General features: G+C 32.4%; 3 protein-coding genes across 3 annotated transcripts; 2 read left to right on the forward strand and 1 right to left on the reverse strand.

Moving 5' to 3' along the window:
- Positions 1 to 913: 913 nt before the first annotated feature.
- Positions 914 to 4,756, forward strand: LOC140984943 (uncharacterized). The gene is made up of 3 exons (XM_073452646.1): positions 914 to 2,340; positions 3,777 to 4,038; positions 4,214 to 4,756. The coding sequence occupies exons 1-3, from the start codon at positions 1,250 to 1,252 to the stop codon at positions 4,424 to 4,426; spliced, it is 1,566 nt and encodes a 521-aa protein (XP_073308747.1). The 5' UTR covers positions 914 to 1,249; the 3' UTR covers positions 4,427 to 4,756.
- A 3,379-nt stretch (positions 4,757 to 8,135) lies between these two features.
- On the reverse strand, positions 8,136 to 10,434 carry LOC140984035 (large ribosomal subunit protein eL43). Its single transcript, XM_073451189.1, has 5 exons — positions 10,356 to 10,434; positions 9,307 to 9,346; positions 8,598 to 8,686; positions 8,422 to 8,504; positions 8,136 to 8,332 (listed from the first exon to the last, which is right to left on the reverse strand). Exons 1-5 carry the CDS (start codon positions 10,356 to 10,358, stop codon positions 8,269 to 8,271), a joined length of 279 nt encoding a protein of 92 aa, XP_073307290.1. The 5' UTR covers positions 10,359 to 10,434; the 3' UTR covers positions 8,136 to 8,268.
- Positions 10,435 to 12,081: 1,647 nt separating this feature from the next.
- Positions 12,082 to 16,370, forward strand: LOC140984983 (metacaspase-1-like). The gene is made up of 5 exons (XM_073452696.1): positions 12,082 to 12,588; positions 13,311 to 13,641; positions 14,673 to 14,793; positions 14,879 to 15,097; positions 16,106 to 16,370. The coding sequence occupies exons 1-5, from the start codon at positions 12,228 to 12,230 to the stop codon at positions 16,163 to 16,165; spliced, it is 1,092 nt and encodes a 363-aa protein (XP_073308797.1). The 5' UTR covers positions 12,082 to 12,227; the 3' UTR covers positions 16,166 to 16,370.
- Positions 16,371 to 20,182: the final 3,812 nt, after the last annotated feature.

A 20,182-nucleotide genomic window follows, 5' to 3' on the forward strand; every position in this document is an offset into this window, starting at 1 on the left:
ATTTTTATTAATTAATAGAACATGGATAACGTGCCATTTCTTTTCAAATTTTTGAAAATTTAAAACCAATTTCGAGTGGTCTACCGTACTTCGCAGCTCCGGGATTAGCTTATGTAAAATCTACTATTCCACCAACTCTACAAAAAATATCGAATATGTTTAGGTCTATTTGGATATTAGATATCATAATTTTTTAAATTATTTTTAAGCAAAATGTAGAAAACTGTGAATTCAAATATATGGCAAATGATTATGATTTGAAAATTTGGTGATAAATTGTGAAACACAAAAACTCTTGTGAGACGGTATCACGGATCAATTTCGTGGATCGAATACTTTATTTGAGTCATTCATGAAAAATTATTACTTTTTATGCTAAGAGTATTACTTTTTTATTGTGAATATATGTAGGATTGACCCGTCTCACAGATAAAACTTCGTAAGATCGTTTCACAAGAAATTTAATCGTTGTGAAAGACATTACATTTGATAGACGCGTGTTATTTTCCTCCTTATATTTAGTTAATTTGTTGTAAATATTAAATTTGATAGACCAATTATAATCTTAAGCTTTTGTTCGTTATTCGTCGTAACTTGGTCGGTTTCCAGAATAGTGGTTTATGATTCGACTAAAAACTTAAAAAGTCAGGTCCTATTTAACCTATAAACGCTTGACACAAGACATAAACTAATAACAAGTGTAAATAAATAAATAAATAAATAAATATNATTTCTAATGATGTGATTTCTGATGATGTGTCACTCATATGTTGGAGGTATAATTTTGATATATTTTATTACATCCAATTAATGAGTGTTATCTCATTAGTGTTCACGTAAATGTGCATGGTTGATTAGTAATATATATGTATTAAAAATATAAGAGGCCAAAAATGCGAATTTTAAAGAAATGCATAATCTTTTTATGGAAAAAGGCAACAAGGCATTTGCTTTTACGGCCGGCCGCCTCTGGTTTCAAATTCATCCTTCCACACGCACCATTCCTTCCTCGGACTCTTCGCTCGCTCTTCTTCTTTAATTCTTTTGTTTTTCTCTCACACACTCTATCTGGCATTCTCCCCATCATTCCGTACATAGCAACCCACAAATTCGTTCTTCCCACCATTTCAAGAAGCTAATCGCATAATTTCAGAGGATAATAACGAATCGGATTGCAGAGAATTGTGGAAAATACTGTTTTTTCTTTGTGGAAGTTTTTGAAGGGAAAGGATTTGGCTTCGTATATTTAATGCATCAGAAAAAATCTGAAGTACAGATCGGAACAGAAAGCAGCGGCGTCTCTTCCGATTTCAACCCTACCCCACCCCTTACCCCTTCTTACCTTTCCCAGAAACACCCCCACTTTTTTAATAATATCCGAGCAAGTCCTCACCAGCCTTCTTCTGTGAATAATCCTACCCTAGAGATTCTTATCGACGATGAGAATCAACAGCAGCAGGAGTCGAATGATGCGTTTGCCCTCAGGCCCACCACCCCTTTCAAGAGACCCCATATTCAGCAACAGTTCGCCGCTTCCCTTGCCAAAACTCCGACTCTATCGAATTCCCTCCATAGATATGGGGTTTCCGCGCAGAACCCACCAACAAGATTCAATATTTTATGCACCAGGTCTCAGAAATTCTTGACTCGTTTCCACCATCACCTCCGCTTACTGCGCCGCCGCCTCCGCCCTCACCTTCGCTTAATCCTTCTCCTCAGCCTTCCCTTCTTTTATTTTCTGGTTTCCCATCCTTCAAGTTCGTTTATTCTTGATTTCCTCTCCGCCTTTGCCTTCTCTGCGGCGCTTTTATTTTCTCTGAATTTGGCCATTCCACGGCTTCCCACCATAAGATTGTTCCTTTCCAGGTCGTTTCCGATCAAGATTAGCTCGAAGGATCATGTTTGTCGACCGCATTTACCAGTTTTTTGGTCAATTGGGTCGCGGATGAAGGCAGATAAGAAGTCAATATCGGGGTGTTGTGTGCAGGCGTATAGCAACGGTGATGTGTACGAGGGTGAGTTTCACAAGGGGAAATGTAATGGGAATGGAGTTTATTACTATTACTTGAGTGGAAGATATGAAGGGGATTGGATAGATGGCAAGTATGATGGTTATGGGGTGGAGACGTGGGCTCGTGGGAGCCGGTATAGAGGACAGTATAGGCAGGGGCTTAGGCATGGTTATGGAGTGTATAGGTTTTATACAGGAGATGTGTATGCTGGGGAGTGGTGTAATGGGCAGAGCCATGGGTGTGGTATTCATACTTGTGAGGATGGGAGCCGGTATGTGGGTGAATTTAAATGGGGTGTTAAACATGGCCTTGGACACTACCATTTTAGGTAATATAATCATCGTTTTCTTCATAATTGACCACTCTTATATGCTTATTATTTGTTTTCTTAGTCCATTTCGGTGTTTGAGCTTGAAGTTTGAATATGCTCAATTGTTGTTGTGGCTGTGTTGTTCACTTTGCTGTGTTTTAAAACATATCTAGAGAAGTAGAATCTTTTTTCGATTTCATTGTACTTGTTTACTTATTAACATTATTTATTGTATGGATATGCTTCAAATGTCCAACATCTTTTATTGTTGTCTTTGGTGTTCATTTCCATCTAAAATAACTGTGTTCTCGATTACTGTAGTTTATTTTTCCTTTGACGTTTTGAGGTTTTTAGATTAGATGTGCATGTTTTGGTTGACCAAGGTTCTAAAATTCGCTAGGCATTAGTCGTGCCAGACCGGCGCCTAGGCCAAATAGGCGGGGCAAGGACTGGACGCGGATTTCATGGTATCTACATAATAAATCACATATTATAACTCCAACACGATAACTTATGCGTTCAAAATTACATGACTAATAGAATATCGCAAATTTGATCCACTTCTTCTTCTCCATAATTTTTAACAACTTGTTCGTCATTGGACACAAACTCAATATCATCTATGTGATTCTTTTCTTCCTCTTCGGACGTAGATCATCATCGTGAAATTCTGTCACTCTAGATTGCTGACGGAGATAAATTCGTAGCACACCAACAAATTGCATTTCTTATTGAACTTTGGTTTAGGACCTATAAAAAAATAACATTTCGTTTTTTAAATTGGGCTTTTAATTTAAATTAAAATCCCAAAATAAAAGCCCAAAACAAAAAAAAAAACATAAAAGCTCTAATCGTCCGCGGCGGTTAGGACGCATAGGCCGATTGGTCACCGCCCAAGGCCACGGACTATCATTTTTTTGGTGCGCGGTGCCTAGCGCCTAGGCCGAATTTAGGACATTGCATTTCTCGGTACCCTGTTAAACTTAAAAGATTAATGACCCCTTTAGTAGAATCCTCAGTGACTTCTGGTATCCAAGAATTATCCCATTTACATGCTTCAAAATTAGTTAATGCAAGAATTGTAGACAATTCTCGTGTATAGTTAGGGACTTAAATATTATCAAGGGCTTTAAAATATTGAGCTTGGACCAAAACAAGACATCGGAAGAATATAGATATAGAGGCACGAAAAAAAATGTGAAGGGGGGAGAGCACTGTGTGAATCATCTGTCATTTTGTTTTTTTACTGTGGTTATTAGCTTAGGATAGGGAAAAGAGGGTGAGTCTCTTTGTACGGAGGATTTCCTCTGGGAACTGTATTTTCAGCATAAGATATTAAATTTTAGCTATGTCCTTTATTTTGTTGATTATGGTTGATAAATTGAAAGAAACTCGTGGCTGTAACTAACAATCATTTCTAAATTAAATTTCTGATCCACCGTTCTTCTTTGCAGGAATGGGGATAGATACGCTGGAGAATACTTCGCTGATAAAATGCATGGGTTCGGGGTTTATTTCTTTGCGAATGGCCACCGTTATGAAGGTGCTTGGCATGAGGGTAAAAGACAGGGGCTCGGATTGTACACATTCAGGAATGGAGAAACTCAATCAGGCCATTGGCAAAATGGAATTCTTGATGTGCCTAGCACTCAGAGTAGCATCTCTCCTGTGTCTCCTGTTGCTTGTAACCACTCGAGAGTGCTTAACGTTGTTCAGGTAAATTTTTCATGCTCCACTGCCATTCTCCGATGTTATTTATCAGCTTAATCCAATTTTTGTGTGGTAGATAAGGTGGTGTTGGGCTTGATCTTATCTTGGATTGTTAAACGGAAATTCTAGGGTGTGTTTCCCATCTTCTAGGATGTTTACCAAGTTTTCATTAACCTTTCAGGAGGCTCGACGAGCAGCGGAGAAAGCTTATGAGGTGGCCAAGGTAGACGAGAGAGTTAATCGAGCGATATCAGCAGCTAATCTGGCAGCCAATGCTGCCAGAGTTGCAGCAGTAAAAGCCGTGCAAAAACGAATACATCATAGAAGCAATAGCGATGAAATACCAGTTCCTGTAGCTTATAACTTCGTAACTGACGACCAACTCAATCATTAGCACCGGTGATGAAATTTTAGCCGAAAAATCGTTGCAGGATATGACTCTAACGGTATTTGTTACACCTTCAAGTTTACTACTTTTCTTGATCAAACATAACATGGTTTCTTGACTAAACCTGAGTTTTCAAAAAACTAGCGGGGACAGGAGAGAGATTTCTCTCCCAAGTCGTTTGAAGAATTTTTTTTTTTGCTTAATTTTGTAAAGTTTAAATAGGTATGGAATTAAGTGATGGTATACAGGGGAATTCCTACTCCATCCAGTCAGGTCTTGTATTTGTAGTAATGTGTTGTGTACTGAGAAAATCAAGAAATATATGTATATCATTAATCAAGTTGTTCTGTTTTATGTTTTTGTATGTCTCGAGTAATTCTTTTTCTTTAGCTTGAAGAATGTTGCGTTTGACTGGAATCTAGTTTTGATACAGTATTTTTTGATATTGAATTTGATAAAAATGTCATATTCTGCTGGTTCATTCAGTAAACATTTGGATAAACACTAATAATGTTTCCAATCACGACATCTGACAATGCTTGGGGGTAAGATGATTGAAATACAAGAAAGCATAACTATTTTTTTATCTGTAAAATTTCAGCAAAATACAAAATATAGTTGTGGAGTATGTCTCTTATAAGACGATCTTACGAATCTTTATCTGTGAGACGGGTCAACTCTATCGATATTTACAATAAAAAGTAATATTCTTACAGTGTGTTTGGTTCTTTATAAATATGGATTTGGATTTGGAATTGGATTTAGAAATTCAAGTATTTGAAATTGTATTTAGTGTTTGGTTTATAATTTAAAAATGGTATTTACAAATCAATTGCTTGTTTGGAGAAAAAAGAATTCGAATTTGGAATTTTAAAATTTTACTAAGCTACCCTTAAAAATCTTATCAAATTTGATGGGATTTGGATAAAAAAGTAATTATATATTTTTAAAATCCAAATCCTACCAAATTTTATCAAATTTAATGGGATTTAGATATAAATTCTAAACAAATCCGAATTCTTTTCTTGAATCACCTTGCCAAACAGTAAAAATAGGATTTTGAAATCTAAATCCTATGAAATCCTTCCAAATCTTGGTTGCCAAACACACTGTTAGTATAAAAAGTAATATTTTTTCATGGATGACCCAAATAAGATATTCGAATCACGAAATTGATCCGTAAGATCGTCTCACAAGAGTTTTTGTGATAACTATGATGTTGAATTTCATATTTATTGATTAATGAAGCCAAAACTAATTTTTTTTTTTTTCCCAATCTTATCTTCCAACTCAACAATGAAACCAGGATCCGACAAATCACAAATGGGTGTTGACGCATGTGCAAATGTCCTTTTTTCCACACATGAGGATATTCACCTCTCTCTAAGATATGTTAATAATAAAATAATAAAACTTCATTAATGACTTTTGAGGGAAAATTACCGGGAAAATTTATTTTTATATCAGAAAACTCTTACCGACTATTTTTCAAATTTTTTTAAATGATAGAATTTTGTGAATTTGATAGATTTTTATCTTAGTAATTCACATATTTGCAAGTAGAATTTCATGGATTTGGCTAGGCTTTTTGCAAGATTTTTATCCACATTTATAAACTTTTTTCCTATAGAAATATATGGATTGTGTACCTTTATATCTTTTTATTTTTTATTCATATCTTATACTAACTGAAAATACTAAAAAAAATTAAAATATATTTCATTCAAATTTTAATTAAAAAAAAATAAACTTTATTTATTGAAAATTGTATATTATTTACAAGTGTACGAGCCAAAAATATATGATTGTTTATGTGATGCAATTAATTTATTAAAAAACTTCATAATTATAATTTATACCTTGTAGATTTTTAATGTTAGAAGTCATAAAATAAATAGAATAAAAAAATTTAATGAAAAAAAGAAACAAATTATTTTATCAATTATACGATAAAATTTCTCTATATAATATAGTTTAAAATCTTAATTTTATTTTATCTTTTGCTAATATTTGTTGTGCGATTGTTCAAGTATATATACGAATTAAGATGCATGATAGGTTTTGAATCATCTTTTATTATTATAAAATATTTCAATCATTGATGTACATTGTACATTTAGAAACACAAAATCAATTCCATAATTCAAAATTTTATACCACATTAGTAATTTTATTTTGATTTCAAATATTGTAAAAAATAGTAAGTTATCATTTTAGAAAGTATTTATATCTCAATAAGCGAAAAAAGAAAAAATCTGAAGGTGAAAATAGAGAATTAACTTGTGTATATGTAGATGAGAGAGGCAAGAGAGAGACACGTTTGGGTATAAGGTGGTGGTTTTAAAAATCCATTCAAAATTTGGATTAAACCAAATACAATTTTTGACATTTTATAATTGTATTTTAGAATTTAATGTTTGTACATTAATGAATTTCATGAAGTTATTAAAAATATAATGACATTTTAATAACATTTAGACTTTTGTAAATTTTTTAAAAATCAATTTTGAATACCACATGAATTTTAAAACTCTACAAAATTTTATATTGAATACCACTTGTTGGGTGCAATAATTGTTCATGTTGTGTAGAACGATCGAAACATGACGTTTAATCTGTTATACGATTTAAAATATTTGAATTACACTGTTACCATTAGATATATGTTGGGGTAAAACGACAAATGAGCGGTCCATAAATTAGTATCATGGTCAATATATCAGGTTCAATTCTCGCTCATTGCAAATTGCAATTATCAAGAGAGAGATTGTACTATTACAATCAGCTATAACTTTTGATCAAGCGACGAGCGTCGGCCCTACATAACTAGACTTATATAGAGTATACAAAGATTGAATACCTCTATACTTTTAAAATCTACAAAAATAATTAAAAATCATCGAATCTCCTATATCGAATACAACCTCCTAAAACACCAAAATTTAACATTTTTTCTAATGAAATATAAAATTCGATTTTACATAATTAATGGGTATATATAGACTTGATCATATACATGCTAACCTTGAACACTACAAAAATAATTGAATTCGATCAAATTGCTGATAAAACCATTAATAATAATTTATAAGAATAAAAATATCCATTAATCTATTTATCTAACAAGTTGTCTACTTGACACAAAATTATTGAATTTGATATTAAATAACATAGATATTTTTTAAGCCACATTTATCTAACAGGTTGTCTACTTGACAGGATCATAAATAAATAAAAAAAAATAACATAGATATTTTTTAAGCCACATTATCATAAAACTTAAGAAAGTTAAAATTTCATCGTGCACACCAAACAATGCTTCAAAATAACAGTTGTCGATAGTCAAAATCTTGCTTTATCACCATCCGGGTCTGGATAAATTGACAGAGAAAAGTCGAAATCAGACTCATAGTTCCGATAGAAATCTCAATCTATGAAAGATTATTTCATAACAGATTGTCTCACCATTTATCTGAAAGCAACAATTGTCCCATGTGTCAACAATCAAACTATGACGACTAAAATCGTCTTTCAGCTTTTCAACACACCGAAACATACAATGTGTTAATTAAATTAACAACGAAATGCGCTTTTATTTTAATTTTAGCATCTGAATCCATCTCAAAAGATAGAGATCAACAGATATTAGAAAGTGAAAAGTATGCATACACAATGTGACAAAATGGGAAATGCACAATGGGAAATGAACAGTAGATCTCGAAAAAAGAAATATTATGGAAGAGTACATAGGGTTGCTACAAATATCACAACTATGGAGTCAAAACACTTCAATTAGGGATGAAAATATGAAATAGGAAAACAATGGCAAGCCAATCTATCTCACTAATTTAACTCTCAGTCTGCTCCCTCAGCCTTCGGATGGTACTCCGAACTGTCACAGCACTAGCAGTGCTGCAAGACACATGATATACATAGAAGTAAGAAAACGATACATGACTATCAAGTAATTCATACACGATGGAGATATGAAAGATTATTACTTCAATGTGTAGGCACCGCCTGCTTTCACTTTGCCACAGTCCTTGCATCCCCAAATGCCAACAGCTTTTCTTTTCACTGCATACTATAACAGAACTATCACACTCAGTACACCCATAATCGACCTAGATCGTGCTACAAATGAGTTATGGTTAGAAACTGAATTCTCCCTGCATACCTTCCCACAGAATTCGCAAAAATACTTGCTGTGCTGACTAACTTCCATCTTCTTAATCTGCTTTCTCAAACTAGCACCATAACGGGTGCCTGAAAAGTTTTATATTCGACATAAAAATGCAGTAGGTGTACCAGAATAAATTAAAAATCTTGAGTTTACCACTAAGAATTCAAAAAACTAGCTCCCGGTGAATGGCTAAAAATAAAAAATGAAGAAGCATTGAAGCACTAAAAAGACTGCACGCACTACCACTACCATTAGATTCATCATTCAGATCTACAAGTTCATGAAATACACCTTTTTGCAACATTAAGGTCACAATGTATTCATAACAGAAGTTAACGCATCACCGCCTTCCTTCAAAGCAACAAGCCACGAGCATGGACCAACAATTACTATCCATAGATGAAATCAAAATCAATTTTACATATTAGAAAAATAATCTTCCAGTTATTAAATGGAACAATACTTGGCTGTGCAAATAAATAGACCACAAAAAATTCAACTTTCATATCTACCCGTTTACTGAAAAAACATCAAACACGATTTTCATGGTGGTAAGGAATTCATGACAGAAGTTAACTCATCATCTCCACCTCTCTAATAACATGCTAAGGGAAAAAAACTAGACAACCCAATATACACAAGAATACAATGAAAGGATAGAAAACAAATTGAGAAATAAAGCAGTCATGGAAATACGACTGACCGTACTTCCCAACAATGCCAACCTTCTTGGTTCTCTTGGCCTGCACAAAGAAAATAACAAAAATGAATACACAGCTAACTGATGTACATGGGAGATGTTTGGTAGGGCTTCTTTGTTTTTTTCCCAAGGTAAACTTTTTAAGGTACCTTTTGGTCGTGTGTTTGGTTTTACATTGGAAAACTAGTAAAGTGTTACAAGTATCGTAATTGTGTTTGTGGGGTGTTTCTTTCTTTAATTTTTTGCGATGCAAAAGAATAAAATCATGGTGTAACAGAATTAGTTCTGAAAGCAAATTATATTAATGTTGAAAATTGATTAAAAAGACGTATACTACGATCCTAAAGACAAATGACCAATGCCCACGTAAAAGGTGAGTTTGCTATTAAAAAATGCAAAAATAAAGAAAAAGTATAGAAAGGCACCAAAAGAAAAATTAATTAATTTTTAAGTACTGGATGAAAGGTCCGATCAAGTTGCCCGGAAAAGAAAAATATACACATGGTTATAAACCAGGATCCAATTAAGAAATGTCACCCCTACTCAATGAGAAGCAGATTGCAATTTAACGCATCAACCAAATTTTTACGAAGCTATAAAGCAGATAGTCAACCCACATTACAACAATAAAAGGACACTGCTTCAAAATGAAATTTAATTTAGAAGAAAATTATGACAACCAGCAGAATTAGAAATCATTTCTACCTAAAAACAGCACACAAAATATACTAATTCCTATTATTAGTATACAACTAAAAAAAATGAAATTTTACAAAGATGAACCACTAATTATCCACCTAGCTTAAATTTAAACACTCATATTTCTACACATACAAAAAGAACATTCAAACGCTTCACAAGAACTATCATGATATTAACAACCTGATGTACATTTGAACACAAGAAAAAATAAAAATCAACATTCTAACAGCAAGCACTTAAGTGCAGCATGAGAGGATTGAAAGAGATCACCTCCCAATATTCGAAAACACGAAAATCACTGCAATAAAGATTATGCGTTCGTGTGAGAAACAGAGAGCGAGAGGTAGTACCATTGGAGCGGAGATGGAGCTGCTGGAGAACAAGATACCCTAGTTGTGACGAAATGTAGATTGCATCCTTGATATAGTAATTCACTCCAAACAGTAGGCCCATTATTTGATATTAGTTTGAAAGCCCAGTAACCTCTGGGCTTAAAAAGCCCGGTCCATATTTCAAGATAAGTTACAACGGATAGAGATATATGATGATTGAAATATATGAATTTTGATTATAATTTTATTATTTATAAAAATAACTGATGAAATTTTAAATTCATATTTTATATTTATTTCATAATTTTAAAAGATATCGTCTAAGTAGTATATAATTATTAGACGACCGTTCATCGTCCCGATTTTTGGATAGGCGACTCCGCCTAAGTGGGCCTAGGTCTGCTTGCGTAGGAGACATGTTGATGGTTGATGTCCAGAAGGGAAAACCAGATCTCTGTAAAAAGGATGATAAGAGAATATTTCGAGGAAAATTAAGAGATTGCTTAATTGATTAACATATATTAGTGGTGGAGAAATAGCCGCGACTGTGCATACGATGGCGGCGGCGGTGGCGCCGTCGCATGTCATCGATGAAATTTGAAACTCTACAAAGTAAAATGCAAATAAAAAAATCATGTATGTTTTTACGTCAGAAGTTTTATTTCTGACATTTTGATATTAAGTTTATTTGGGCCAACCCAATTAGTTTATAGGCTTAAATTTGTTAACAATATTCTTTTTTTTTTAGAGGAATAAGATTCAATTTTTCTACTTCAAAAATATATTAATTAATTTTCTTATGATTATTAATTATAAAAGGAGAAAAAATGGCTCAAACTCTGGGTTTAATCAAACTGAACCGCTAGTTCCATGAGGTTCGGTGAATTTATTAGTTCATCAAGTCCGGCTTCAATTCGGAAAGTTTTAAAATCATCTTATATGTTATTGCTTGACTTGAATTTTATAAGAAATTAAGAATATATATTTCATACAAAAATATAATCAAACATAAAAAGTTATATATTTATAGTAAATTCATGAGTGTCCCAAGGTGTTTGGGCGATCGACGTCTAGGCGCTGGGCGGTAGGTAATCATCCGTCTACCGCTTACCTTTTTTAAAACACTGATTTACATATCAATAATATATATTTGAATGAATATCAAATGAAAATATTATTCGGTTAATTTGAAATTCATCCAAATTAAAATGAAAATATTATCTTAACTTATAAAATGTTAATTTGAAGTCTTGTTTTTAAAAATAAAAAAAATATATTTAAAAATCATGAATTTAAAATCCTCAAGCCCAACACAAAATAATTTCATAAAATTGATATATTTTTTCTAAAATTGCTTCAAATCTTACATTTTTTGACGTAATAATTTACGATCTTATGAGTAGTAGGCAAATCCTTCGGCGACAATTATTTTTACATAAAAATTCTTGTGAAACGGTTTCACGGATCAATTTCGTGGATCGAATATCTTATTTAGATCATTCATGAAAAATTATTACTTTTTATGCTAAGAGTATTACTATTTATTATGAATATCGTTAAAATTGAACCGTCTAACAGATAAAAAATCGTAACATCGTCTCATATCAAACTTTTTCTTATTTTTAAATGGTTGACATCTCAGCTGTTTCCATTTCCGTGGTCATATCCACTTTTCCGTTGTCCTTCTGTAAATGTGCACTTAAAAAAAAATGAAAAATGTGTCAAAAATGTAATTTTATACAATTTAATTAATGCGAAAGCGATCCAAAGTCCAGCTAAACCTCTCCGCGCTGTGGATATCTGCATTTTGAGTTTTGACCATTATTCTTCCTGTCCAAGCCGGTGATCATTTAGAACCCTCCTACTGCCGCTGCCACCGCCGTCGCCGCTATGTTCATGTTAGTGAATTGCTCCAACTGTCGTACTCCATTGCAGCTGCCGCCCGGCGCCCGATCCATCCGATGTGCCATTTGTCAGGCTGTTACGCAGATTGGCGACCATCGAAATGCTCCACCACCACAACATCATGCGCCGATGACGCAAGGACCCCCGCCTCCACCCTCTCCTTACAATCACGCGCCTCCGATTCCGCCGCCGAATCCTCACGGCCGTAAAAAAGCTGTGATCGTTGGCATATCGTACAGGTTCTCCCGCCACGAGCTGAAGGGATGCTTAAATGATGCTAAGTGCATGAAATATCTCTTGATCAATAAGTTCCAGTTTCCAGAAGCTTCGATTCTCATGCTCACTGGTAAATCAAGAAAGATTGAAAAGAATCCGCGTCTTTTTTGCTGTTTTTTCTCCTTTTGTATGCATTTGGCTATTTGTCAGTTTCTTTTCTCGAGAAGTTTTGGAATTGGCACAAAGATGGTTAGTGCTTTGGTAAAACTTGAAGTGACGATATTTTCTCTCTTTCCCCTGGAGTCGGATGATTTATGCTCTCGATACTTAATGAGTGCTGGGGGAATTTTCGATGCAAACATAGTTAGGGTTAAAATTCCTGTTAGCCAGTTATGCATTTCAATAAGGGGCCTAGAAATGTTAAACTGTTATTTTTTTAGTGTGTAGAAGGTTTTTGTGCTACATTATTGGAATTCTTCCATCGATAGACCAGTGGATACTCTGATAATGCTAAGTTGATGCTCTGTAGTGTTGTGAGTACTGAAATGTTATTCTTTACTTTTGGTATTGAGAAACTATTTCTTTCCGACCATACCGTGAAATTAGTTAGAAGAATGAAGGTGTTTTAATGAGTATGAGGGGATTATACTTTGATAGCTTCAGGAAAACCGAGTTATCAATTGGTTTTAAGTTACTGTCCTTGTGGCCACAAGTACTGTGAAATGAATACTTTTTCTTTGCTTTGATTGCTTACACCATGTTTTATATTTAAAAAGGTTTTAGTCATTAATGGTCATGAAATTGGGGGAAGTTGTACAATTTTCTATCATGGCATATTCAATCCAAATGCAGAAGAAGAAAGAGACCCGTACAGAATTCCAACAAAGCAAAATATGCGAATGGCATTGTATTGGCTTGTACAAGGATGTCAACCTGGAGATTCCTTGGTGTTTCATTATTCTGGCCATGGTTCAAGGCAAAGGAACTACAATGGAGATGAAGTTGACGGATATGATGAAACCTTGTGTCCTCTTGACTTTGAAACACAGGGTATGATTGTAGATGACGAGATTAATGCTTCTATTGTGAGACCTCTACCTCACGGGGTTAAGCTTCATGCGATAATAGATGCTTGTCATAGCGGAACAGTTCTTGATTTACCGTTTCTATGCCGGATGAATAGGTAGGCTTAAATCACCTTTCATTTATATTTTCATGAGTAACATAATCCTGTCTTTTTATCACGTCTGATTAGAAGTAGGTGGTGGTAGTTTTTGGAATCACGACTGATATCTCATAAAATTATCAAGATTAAAAGGTGCCAAAGATGTTAGAGAAGTATGGTGCTTAAGTTACCAATAATACTTCATGGAGCCGTGGGCTTTAATTTTCAAGCTATTATGTGGCCAAGCCCATTATTTCTCTAAATTAGGCTACTGACTCAGGAACCAATAAAGTGAGAAAACAAACTGCGGGCACTTGGTTTGTAGACCTGGAATGTTTTCTGTGTTTGATATAAATGAGATCTATGGAATCAGTTGACCAATTGAAAATGGAATTAGGTTGTTTCTTCAGTCACTTACACGGTAGAGTGATGTTATGTTCTTGTTGATCTTATTTGGGTATCCATTAGTTACTCATGTCAATTGGGGTGCACTATAGAGTAATCCATTCAGGAATCTGTTTTTTTGCATAAAACTGAACCTATAATGACCAGTATGTTTCTCGCTTTCACAAGTTAGCCATCTAAGAGAGCAGGTTGTTTGAAAATACCAATCCCTTCAACCACTTAGGGTGATGGGGTTCTTTGATCAGTTTTACAGTCACCACCTCATTGCTATTTATGAATCATTTCTTGAAGAGTCGTTCCCATGATACAAAGAGGAATTTTATTTGGTGTTTGATCAAAATGCAAGCAAATGGTGGGAAATATCTAGAATTTAAGAATGTTTGGAGGCTGATGTTTTCTTTGATTTGTAAAATGAGAGTTCTTGAAACTTTTCGAATGCTTTCATGGTGGCATTTAATCATGTAGACAAAAATTATAATGTTCATCTTGCATGGTTCCAATTTAAATCATCTCACATCCTTGAGAAGTAGTATTAAATTGTCACTTGGTATGTCTGTCATTAGTATTCCTTTTTTGGCACATCTTCCAAAAGAATGATTTTTTATTGTATTAAATATCATGATTTGCTACTTATGTCAAAACAGGAGTGGACAATATGGGTGGGAGGACCATCGTCCTCGATCGGGTGTGTGGAAAGGATCAAATGGTGGTGAGGTCATTTCTTTTAGTGGTTGTGATGATGATCAAACCTCAGCTGATACCTCTGTAAGTTCAAGATGTTGATAGGAACGTTAATATATTATTTTAAGAAACATATTAAAGTATTATTCTTTTTCTATCTTTCGGTTAGGCCCTATCAAAAATCACTTCAACAGGTGCCATGACCTTCTGTTTTATTCAAGCCATCGAGCGTGGACATGGAACCACATATGGGACCATATTAACTGCCATGCGTGCAGCTATTCGAGATGCTGGCAGTTCAGGTGGCAGTCTTGGGGATGGAGCTGTTACATCGCTTATTACTATGCTTCTCACAGGAGGTAGTGTTAGTACTGGCGGCCTCAGACAGGTATTTTAATAAATCAGAAAATATATTTTTGGAATCAAAATTCGATGTTATGTGATTAGTTAATTATTAGATAACATTTCTAGCTTATTCATCCCAAAATATTCACATTTATAAAAGTGTAATGTGAAATTCTATGGAAATAGATGATAGATTAATAGAGTCCTATCTCACGGACCGGAACTTGGCATGCGAGTGAACGAGAAATGCTTGCAAGAGTCTAAGTCCAATCCAAAAAGATCCATCGAGTTCTATCCCCACATGAAGAAAGAAAAGTTTAGAATGTTCCGGAACACACTAGAGTTTGGTTTGAAGCAAGTGGAATCGTCTAGTTTGTTCTTGAAGGGCCTTGAGCATCCTAGAATCGTGTAGGAGGATCCAAAATATTCTAGACATGACTGGTTGGTGCTTGTATTAATATAGAGTGTTGTAGCAATTTGGAACACTCTAGAAAAATACTCTAGAGAGTTGGATGGGTAGTATAAATAGACTTGTACCTCTCATTTATAAACAATCTCGAGTTTCTCAAGTTATAACAACAATACATTTTCTTTAAACCTCTCTTGAATTCTTTTGTGTTCTTGTTTTGTTAAAGATTATTTAAGCATCTTTCAGAGAAGATTGTCTAAGTGTCACACGGTGCTTTGATCTAAAAAATCAGCATGTGACACCTAGCTCTTGAATTTTGTGTTAAAATTCTCTATACAACATACTTTTATCGCTTTAAAATTCAGCAATTATATTTACATAAAAATTTGGGTATGTCCGCCCACACAGCAGTGATCCATAAACATGTGAGAACTCTAAAGTTTTCAAAACAATGAGTTGGACCAAACTTTGTTACGGTGCTGTTCCTCTGAATTTTTGTCTTCAACAAATGTGATTCTTTGATCACACGTTATTATTCATGTTTAAAATTTAGAAGCTCTTCCAATTCTATGCATCCTTTCAAATGTTTTCTTGTTGACATAGCTACATTTGATGATCTTGTTTGTTTTTTCTTATCGACAGGAGCCACAGTTAACTGCATGCGAACCTTTCGATGTGTATGCCAAGCCATTTTCATTATGATATTTCGGTTTTATGCATACATAGTGTGTTTTATACTTCCACATTTAAGATTTTTAACATAATTTTTTTAAATATTTTCTCTCTCTCCTTGATTTTCTGTTTTTGTTTATGGTTAGTATGTTGCAACGGGATATTCTTTGTGATTGTATATGTTTATTGGAGGAAAACTTTTAGTGATGTATTGCTCATTTGGTTTGTTGTGTCATTAGTGATGTATTGCTTACTTGATCTTTATAATTTTCATTCAGGATTCTTCGAATTTGAGTTGGATCAACTTTTTATTTTTTTAGACAATAATCGGGAGTCTGGTGTGAATTTTATATGTATCATGTTGGGAAATTTGCATCCAATCTGACTTGAAAAGTCGAGCTTTCTGTGAAAAGTCGAAGTTGCATGAAACCTCATGTAAAATATTGATAGACGTTTAATACATTGTTCTTTTAAATTAGATGCTCATATACAACCTCTAGTCGATAAATACAAATTCATGAACTCTTAAGTTCATCTTATAATATGTAAAATACAATTTAATTCACTACTTGTATAATATATGGTTTTTTATTTATTTATGATATTTTTAAGAAATCTTTTATCGAACAACCGCGTTTTTCTAAAATTTAACAAATTTCATGTTGCCGAATAAGAGGGACGGCAACAAAACAAACCCCCGTCTTTTATGTGGGTGGTATGTCTGCACATTATAATATACATGTAAAATAAAACCATATTATATGAATAAATATATATTTAGGATTGTTTATTCTGTCCTGGTTTTTTCAAAGTTTTATCGAAGTTATGATATGCAAGAAGCATGGAAAAATAATGGCGTATGCATTTAATTCAAGTTACCATAATCGTTAATATAATCACTCGTGTTTTATGACGTTAACACTATCAATGTTAATATTGCCACATGTGTTGAAATATGTATTTTTAGATATAAGATAAGATTGAGGTGCTACACTAAGGTAGCATCTTGTTAATCGATCCTCTTTAAGAGACTTAATTCTTTAATTATTTTATTTTGAAATTGTTGTCCGCTCACCTAAATATTTTTATATTTAAAATTGTTGCAGAGACGGGATAACAATTTCAAAATAAAATAATCAAGAATTAAGTCTCTTGAAGTGGATCGATTAATAAGATATATCTTTAGGGACAAAAACTTGTGTGAGACGGTCTCACGGATCGTATTTGTGAGACGAATCTCTTATTTGGGTCATCAATGAAAAAGTATTACTTTTTATGTTAAGACTATTACTTTTTATAGTGAATATCGGTAGGGTTGACCCGTCTCACCGTCTCACATGAGACCCACGCTTCTTTAGGATAATATCTCTATCATATACATTTAAGAATAATATATCAACACATATAGTAATATTAATGTTTGTGGTAATATCAGTCGTTATATTAAAGGTTATGATAGCTTGAATTAAATGCATTAGTCATTATTTTTCAATGTTTCTTTCATATTGAATTCTTATTAAAAAAAAATAAGCGTTAAATGGGTAGTTTGATTAAATTTTTTAAAAACGCATAACTTTTATAATTTTTTTTAAAAAAATATATGATAAACTGATAATAAATCCTAAATATATAATTATTCAAATAATATGATTTTATTTTACATATATATTATTCATACATATAATATAATATACATACAATCATCAAATAATATATATATATATATATATATATATATACATATATATATTATAATGTGCAAGTCCCCCGTCCATAGAAAAGGCGGAGATTTGTTTACTCTTTGGGCGAAGCAGCATGAGTTATTTATTATAATTTTTTGCTTTATTTTGTTAAACTTTTAAAAAATATGGTAATTTGATAAATATTTCTTAAAAATACATTAAACTAATAAAAAAAAAACTCATCATATTGTCTTGTCAGCATTATGGATGAATATTTTGTATGGGGTTCTGTGTTCCCAATTTGACTAGCTCGGTCAAGTATTTTTCAAAAAGTGTCGGGTTTGAGCTGAATTTTTAATTTCAAATTGGTGTATGGTATAAAAAAATATCAGGTCTTTAGTTTTTTTTATATATAAAAAAATGAATGAAATTAAATTTTACAAATATGACATTTCGTGTATTTAAAAGCATAAAATGTGAAAAACATGTCATCAAACACAAATAAAACACGAAAATTTACAACTATGAATTTGAGGTTTATATGAGTTTTTTTTAAAAAAATAATGGGGTTAAACACCTGTTAATATTTCACATGGGGTTTTAAGTAACTTTGATTTTTTTATAGGAGAGTTGAGTTCAATTTTCCCCATATTATGTTTGGTACATGATATTTAATTTACCCAAAAATTCCTATGAGATCATCTTATGAGAAATAATAAATTTTGTGAGACAAATATCTGATCCGACCATGTCGATATAAATATTAATTTTTATACAAAAAATATTATTTTTTACTGTAAATATGGATAAAGTCAACACATCTGAAAAATGACTGCCTCAAGTTGTCCATGTACCCAATAGAATAATCAAGAATTGAGAATTCATTTCCACACGTCATTGCTTAATTTTTAGTCTTCTTAATTAATAAATAAAGGAGTAATCGAGGATGGGCGGAAGTGGAACGAGGTAGATCTTTAATTTTTCCATTGTCAATTTGACACTTATTTGTTGACATTTACTCGCACAACCAACTATGAAACAATAAATAAATAAGTTTCTCAGCAAAATAATATAATAATAATAACAAAAAAAAAAAAAGCATTCTAAAAAAAGATAAATAAAAATAATATATAATCTAATTATTAACAAATAGCTCACATTTTTTTTAAAAAAAAAAACTGAAAAGATAAAAACTAGATAATCTCCCAGTTACAATTATTTGTCGAACAAAATTCATGAATTTGCTATTATCGAACAAAAAATTATACTACTGATGTTAATTATTATTAATTGTAAATTTTAAAATTCTGAATTTTTTATTGAAATTTCTCAATTCAGAAACTAAATTATCTATATTTCAGTAAAAGTTATGAACAAATAAAAATAAATATGCTTATTAAAAAATTAGCATTCTAAAATTTGGGAATGAAAAATAATTTCAAGTATAAATAATACCAAGACTATGTTTGAACAAGTACTTAAAAAATCTTTTTTTTTTACACAAAATTATAAAATGTTTTAAAAACAAATATTGTTTGCACAATTATTATATAAAAACGTTTAAAGTAATATGTTTTGATTTCATTCATTTATAAAACATAAAAAAACATCTATCAATTGTTATTTTAAAACTATACTTAAAAATCATATTTTTAAAATAATTTTCAAAAATGTTTTACAATTTTTATTTTTTTTAAATATAAACAGGTACTTAAGTTATTTTCATTTATAAAACACTAAAAATATTTTTAAATGTAATCATCCAAACGAAACCCAAATAATCATGTACAATTATTATCTTCGACTATTTTCTATAATCGTCGAACTCAAATATAAATTTCATCGGATGAATGAAAAAGTAACCATAAATGAAAGGTTGAATATTGGTGTCAAATCGACAGAACCTGACACGAATTCAATAAAACTTTGAAAAATTGCAATCCAAAAGAAATGCAATCTGTTTAAAATACACTGGAAATTGAGACGTGTGATCGAGAGAGAATGAAGATATTGGGGAGGAAGTGGGTTTAGTCATTTGAAGTTTTTGTATGATTGATACAGTCGTAGAGGTTCGTTTGGATTTGTGGGAAAATTCAAAATGATTTTATATTTAAGTAAAAAAAAAAATAGTTAAATCGAAAAAAAATCATTATATTCTAATCATACCCACCCCAACCGAAGAATCTTAAAACCATATATTATGATATGATATCTCTTTTTTCACATATTAAAAATTAAAGATTTAAAATGAGTTTTTAACAAGCTATAATGGACTTCTATGGTAACTTGAGTTAATCATTTTCGTAAAGTAAGGACGAATACGAAGTAGTTGCTATAGGGACATATTGTACAGTCACGCGGGTAC

This window comes from Primulina huaijiensis, chromosome 9 (genome assembly GCF_012295235.1).
Source record: "Primulina huaijiensis isolate GDHJ02 chromosome 9, ASM1229523v2, whole genome shotgun sequence".
In the NCBI taxonomy this organism is placed as follows: Eukaryota; Viridiplantae; Streptophyta; class Magnoliopsida; order Lamiales; family Gesneriaceae; genus Primulina; species Primulina huaijiensis.

What these genes read in the sequence shown, in the direction of transcription:
- LOC140984943 (XM_073452646.1), top strand. Translation starts at nt 1,250, where the DNA reads ATGCATCAGAAAAAATCTGAAGTACAGATCGGAACAGAAAGCAGCGGC. An exon ending in CTTGGACACTACCATTTTAG is followed by an intron (nt 2,341 to 3,776) that starts GTAATATAATCA and finishes TCTTCTTTGCAG; the next exon opens with GAATGGGGATAGATACGCTG. An exon ending in GAGTGCTTAACGTTGTTCAG is followed by an intron (nt 4,039 to 4,213) that starts GTAAATTTTTCA and finishes TTAACCTTTCAG; the next exon opens with GAGGCTCGACGAGCAGCGGA.
- LOC140984035 (XM_073451189.1), bottom strand. An exon ending in TGGCATTGTTGGGAAGTACG is followed by an intron (nt 8,687 to 9,306) that starts GTCAGTCGTATT and finishes AAAACTTTTCAG; the next exon opens with GCACCCGTTATGGTGCTAGT. An exon ending in GGCGGTGCCTACACATTGAA is followed by an intron (nt 8,333 to 8,421) that starts GTAATAATCTTT and finishes TGTGTCTTGCAG; the next exon opens with CACTGCTAGTGCTGTGACAG.
- LOC140984983 (XM_073452696.1), top strand. Translation starts at nt 12,228, where the DNA reads ATGTTCATGTTAGTGAATTGCTCCAACTGTCGTACTCCATTGCAGCTG. An exon ending in AAACCTCAGCTGATACCTCT is followed by an intron (nt 14,794 to 14,878) that starts GTAAGTTCAAGA and finishes TCTTTCGGTTAG; the next exon opens with GCCCTATCAAAAATCACTTC. An exon ending in GTACTGGCGGCCTCAGACAG is followed by an intron (nt 15,098 to 16,105) that starts GTATTTTAATAA and finishes TCTTATCGACAG; the next exon opens with GAGCCACAGTTAACTGCATG.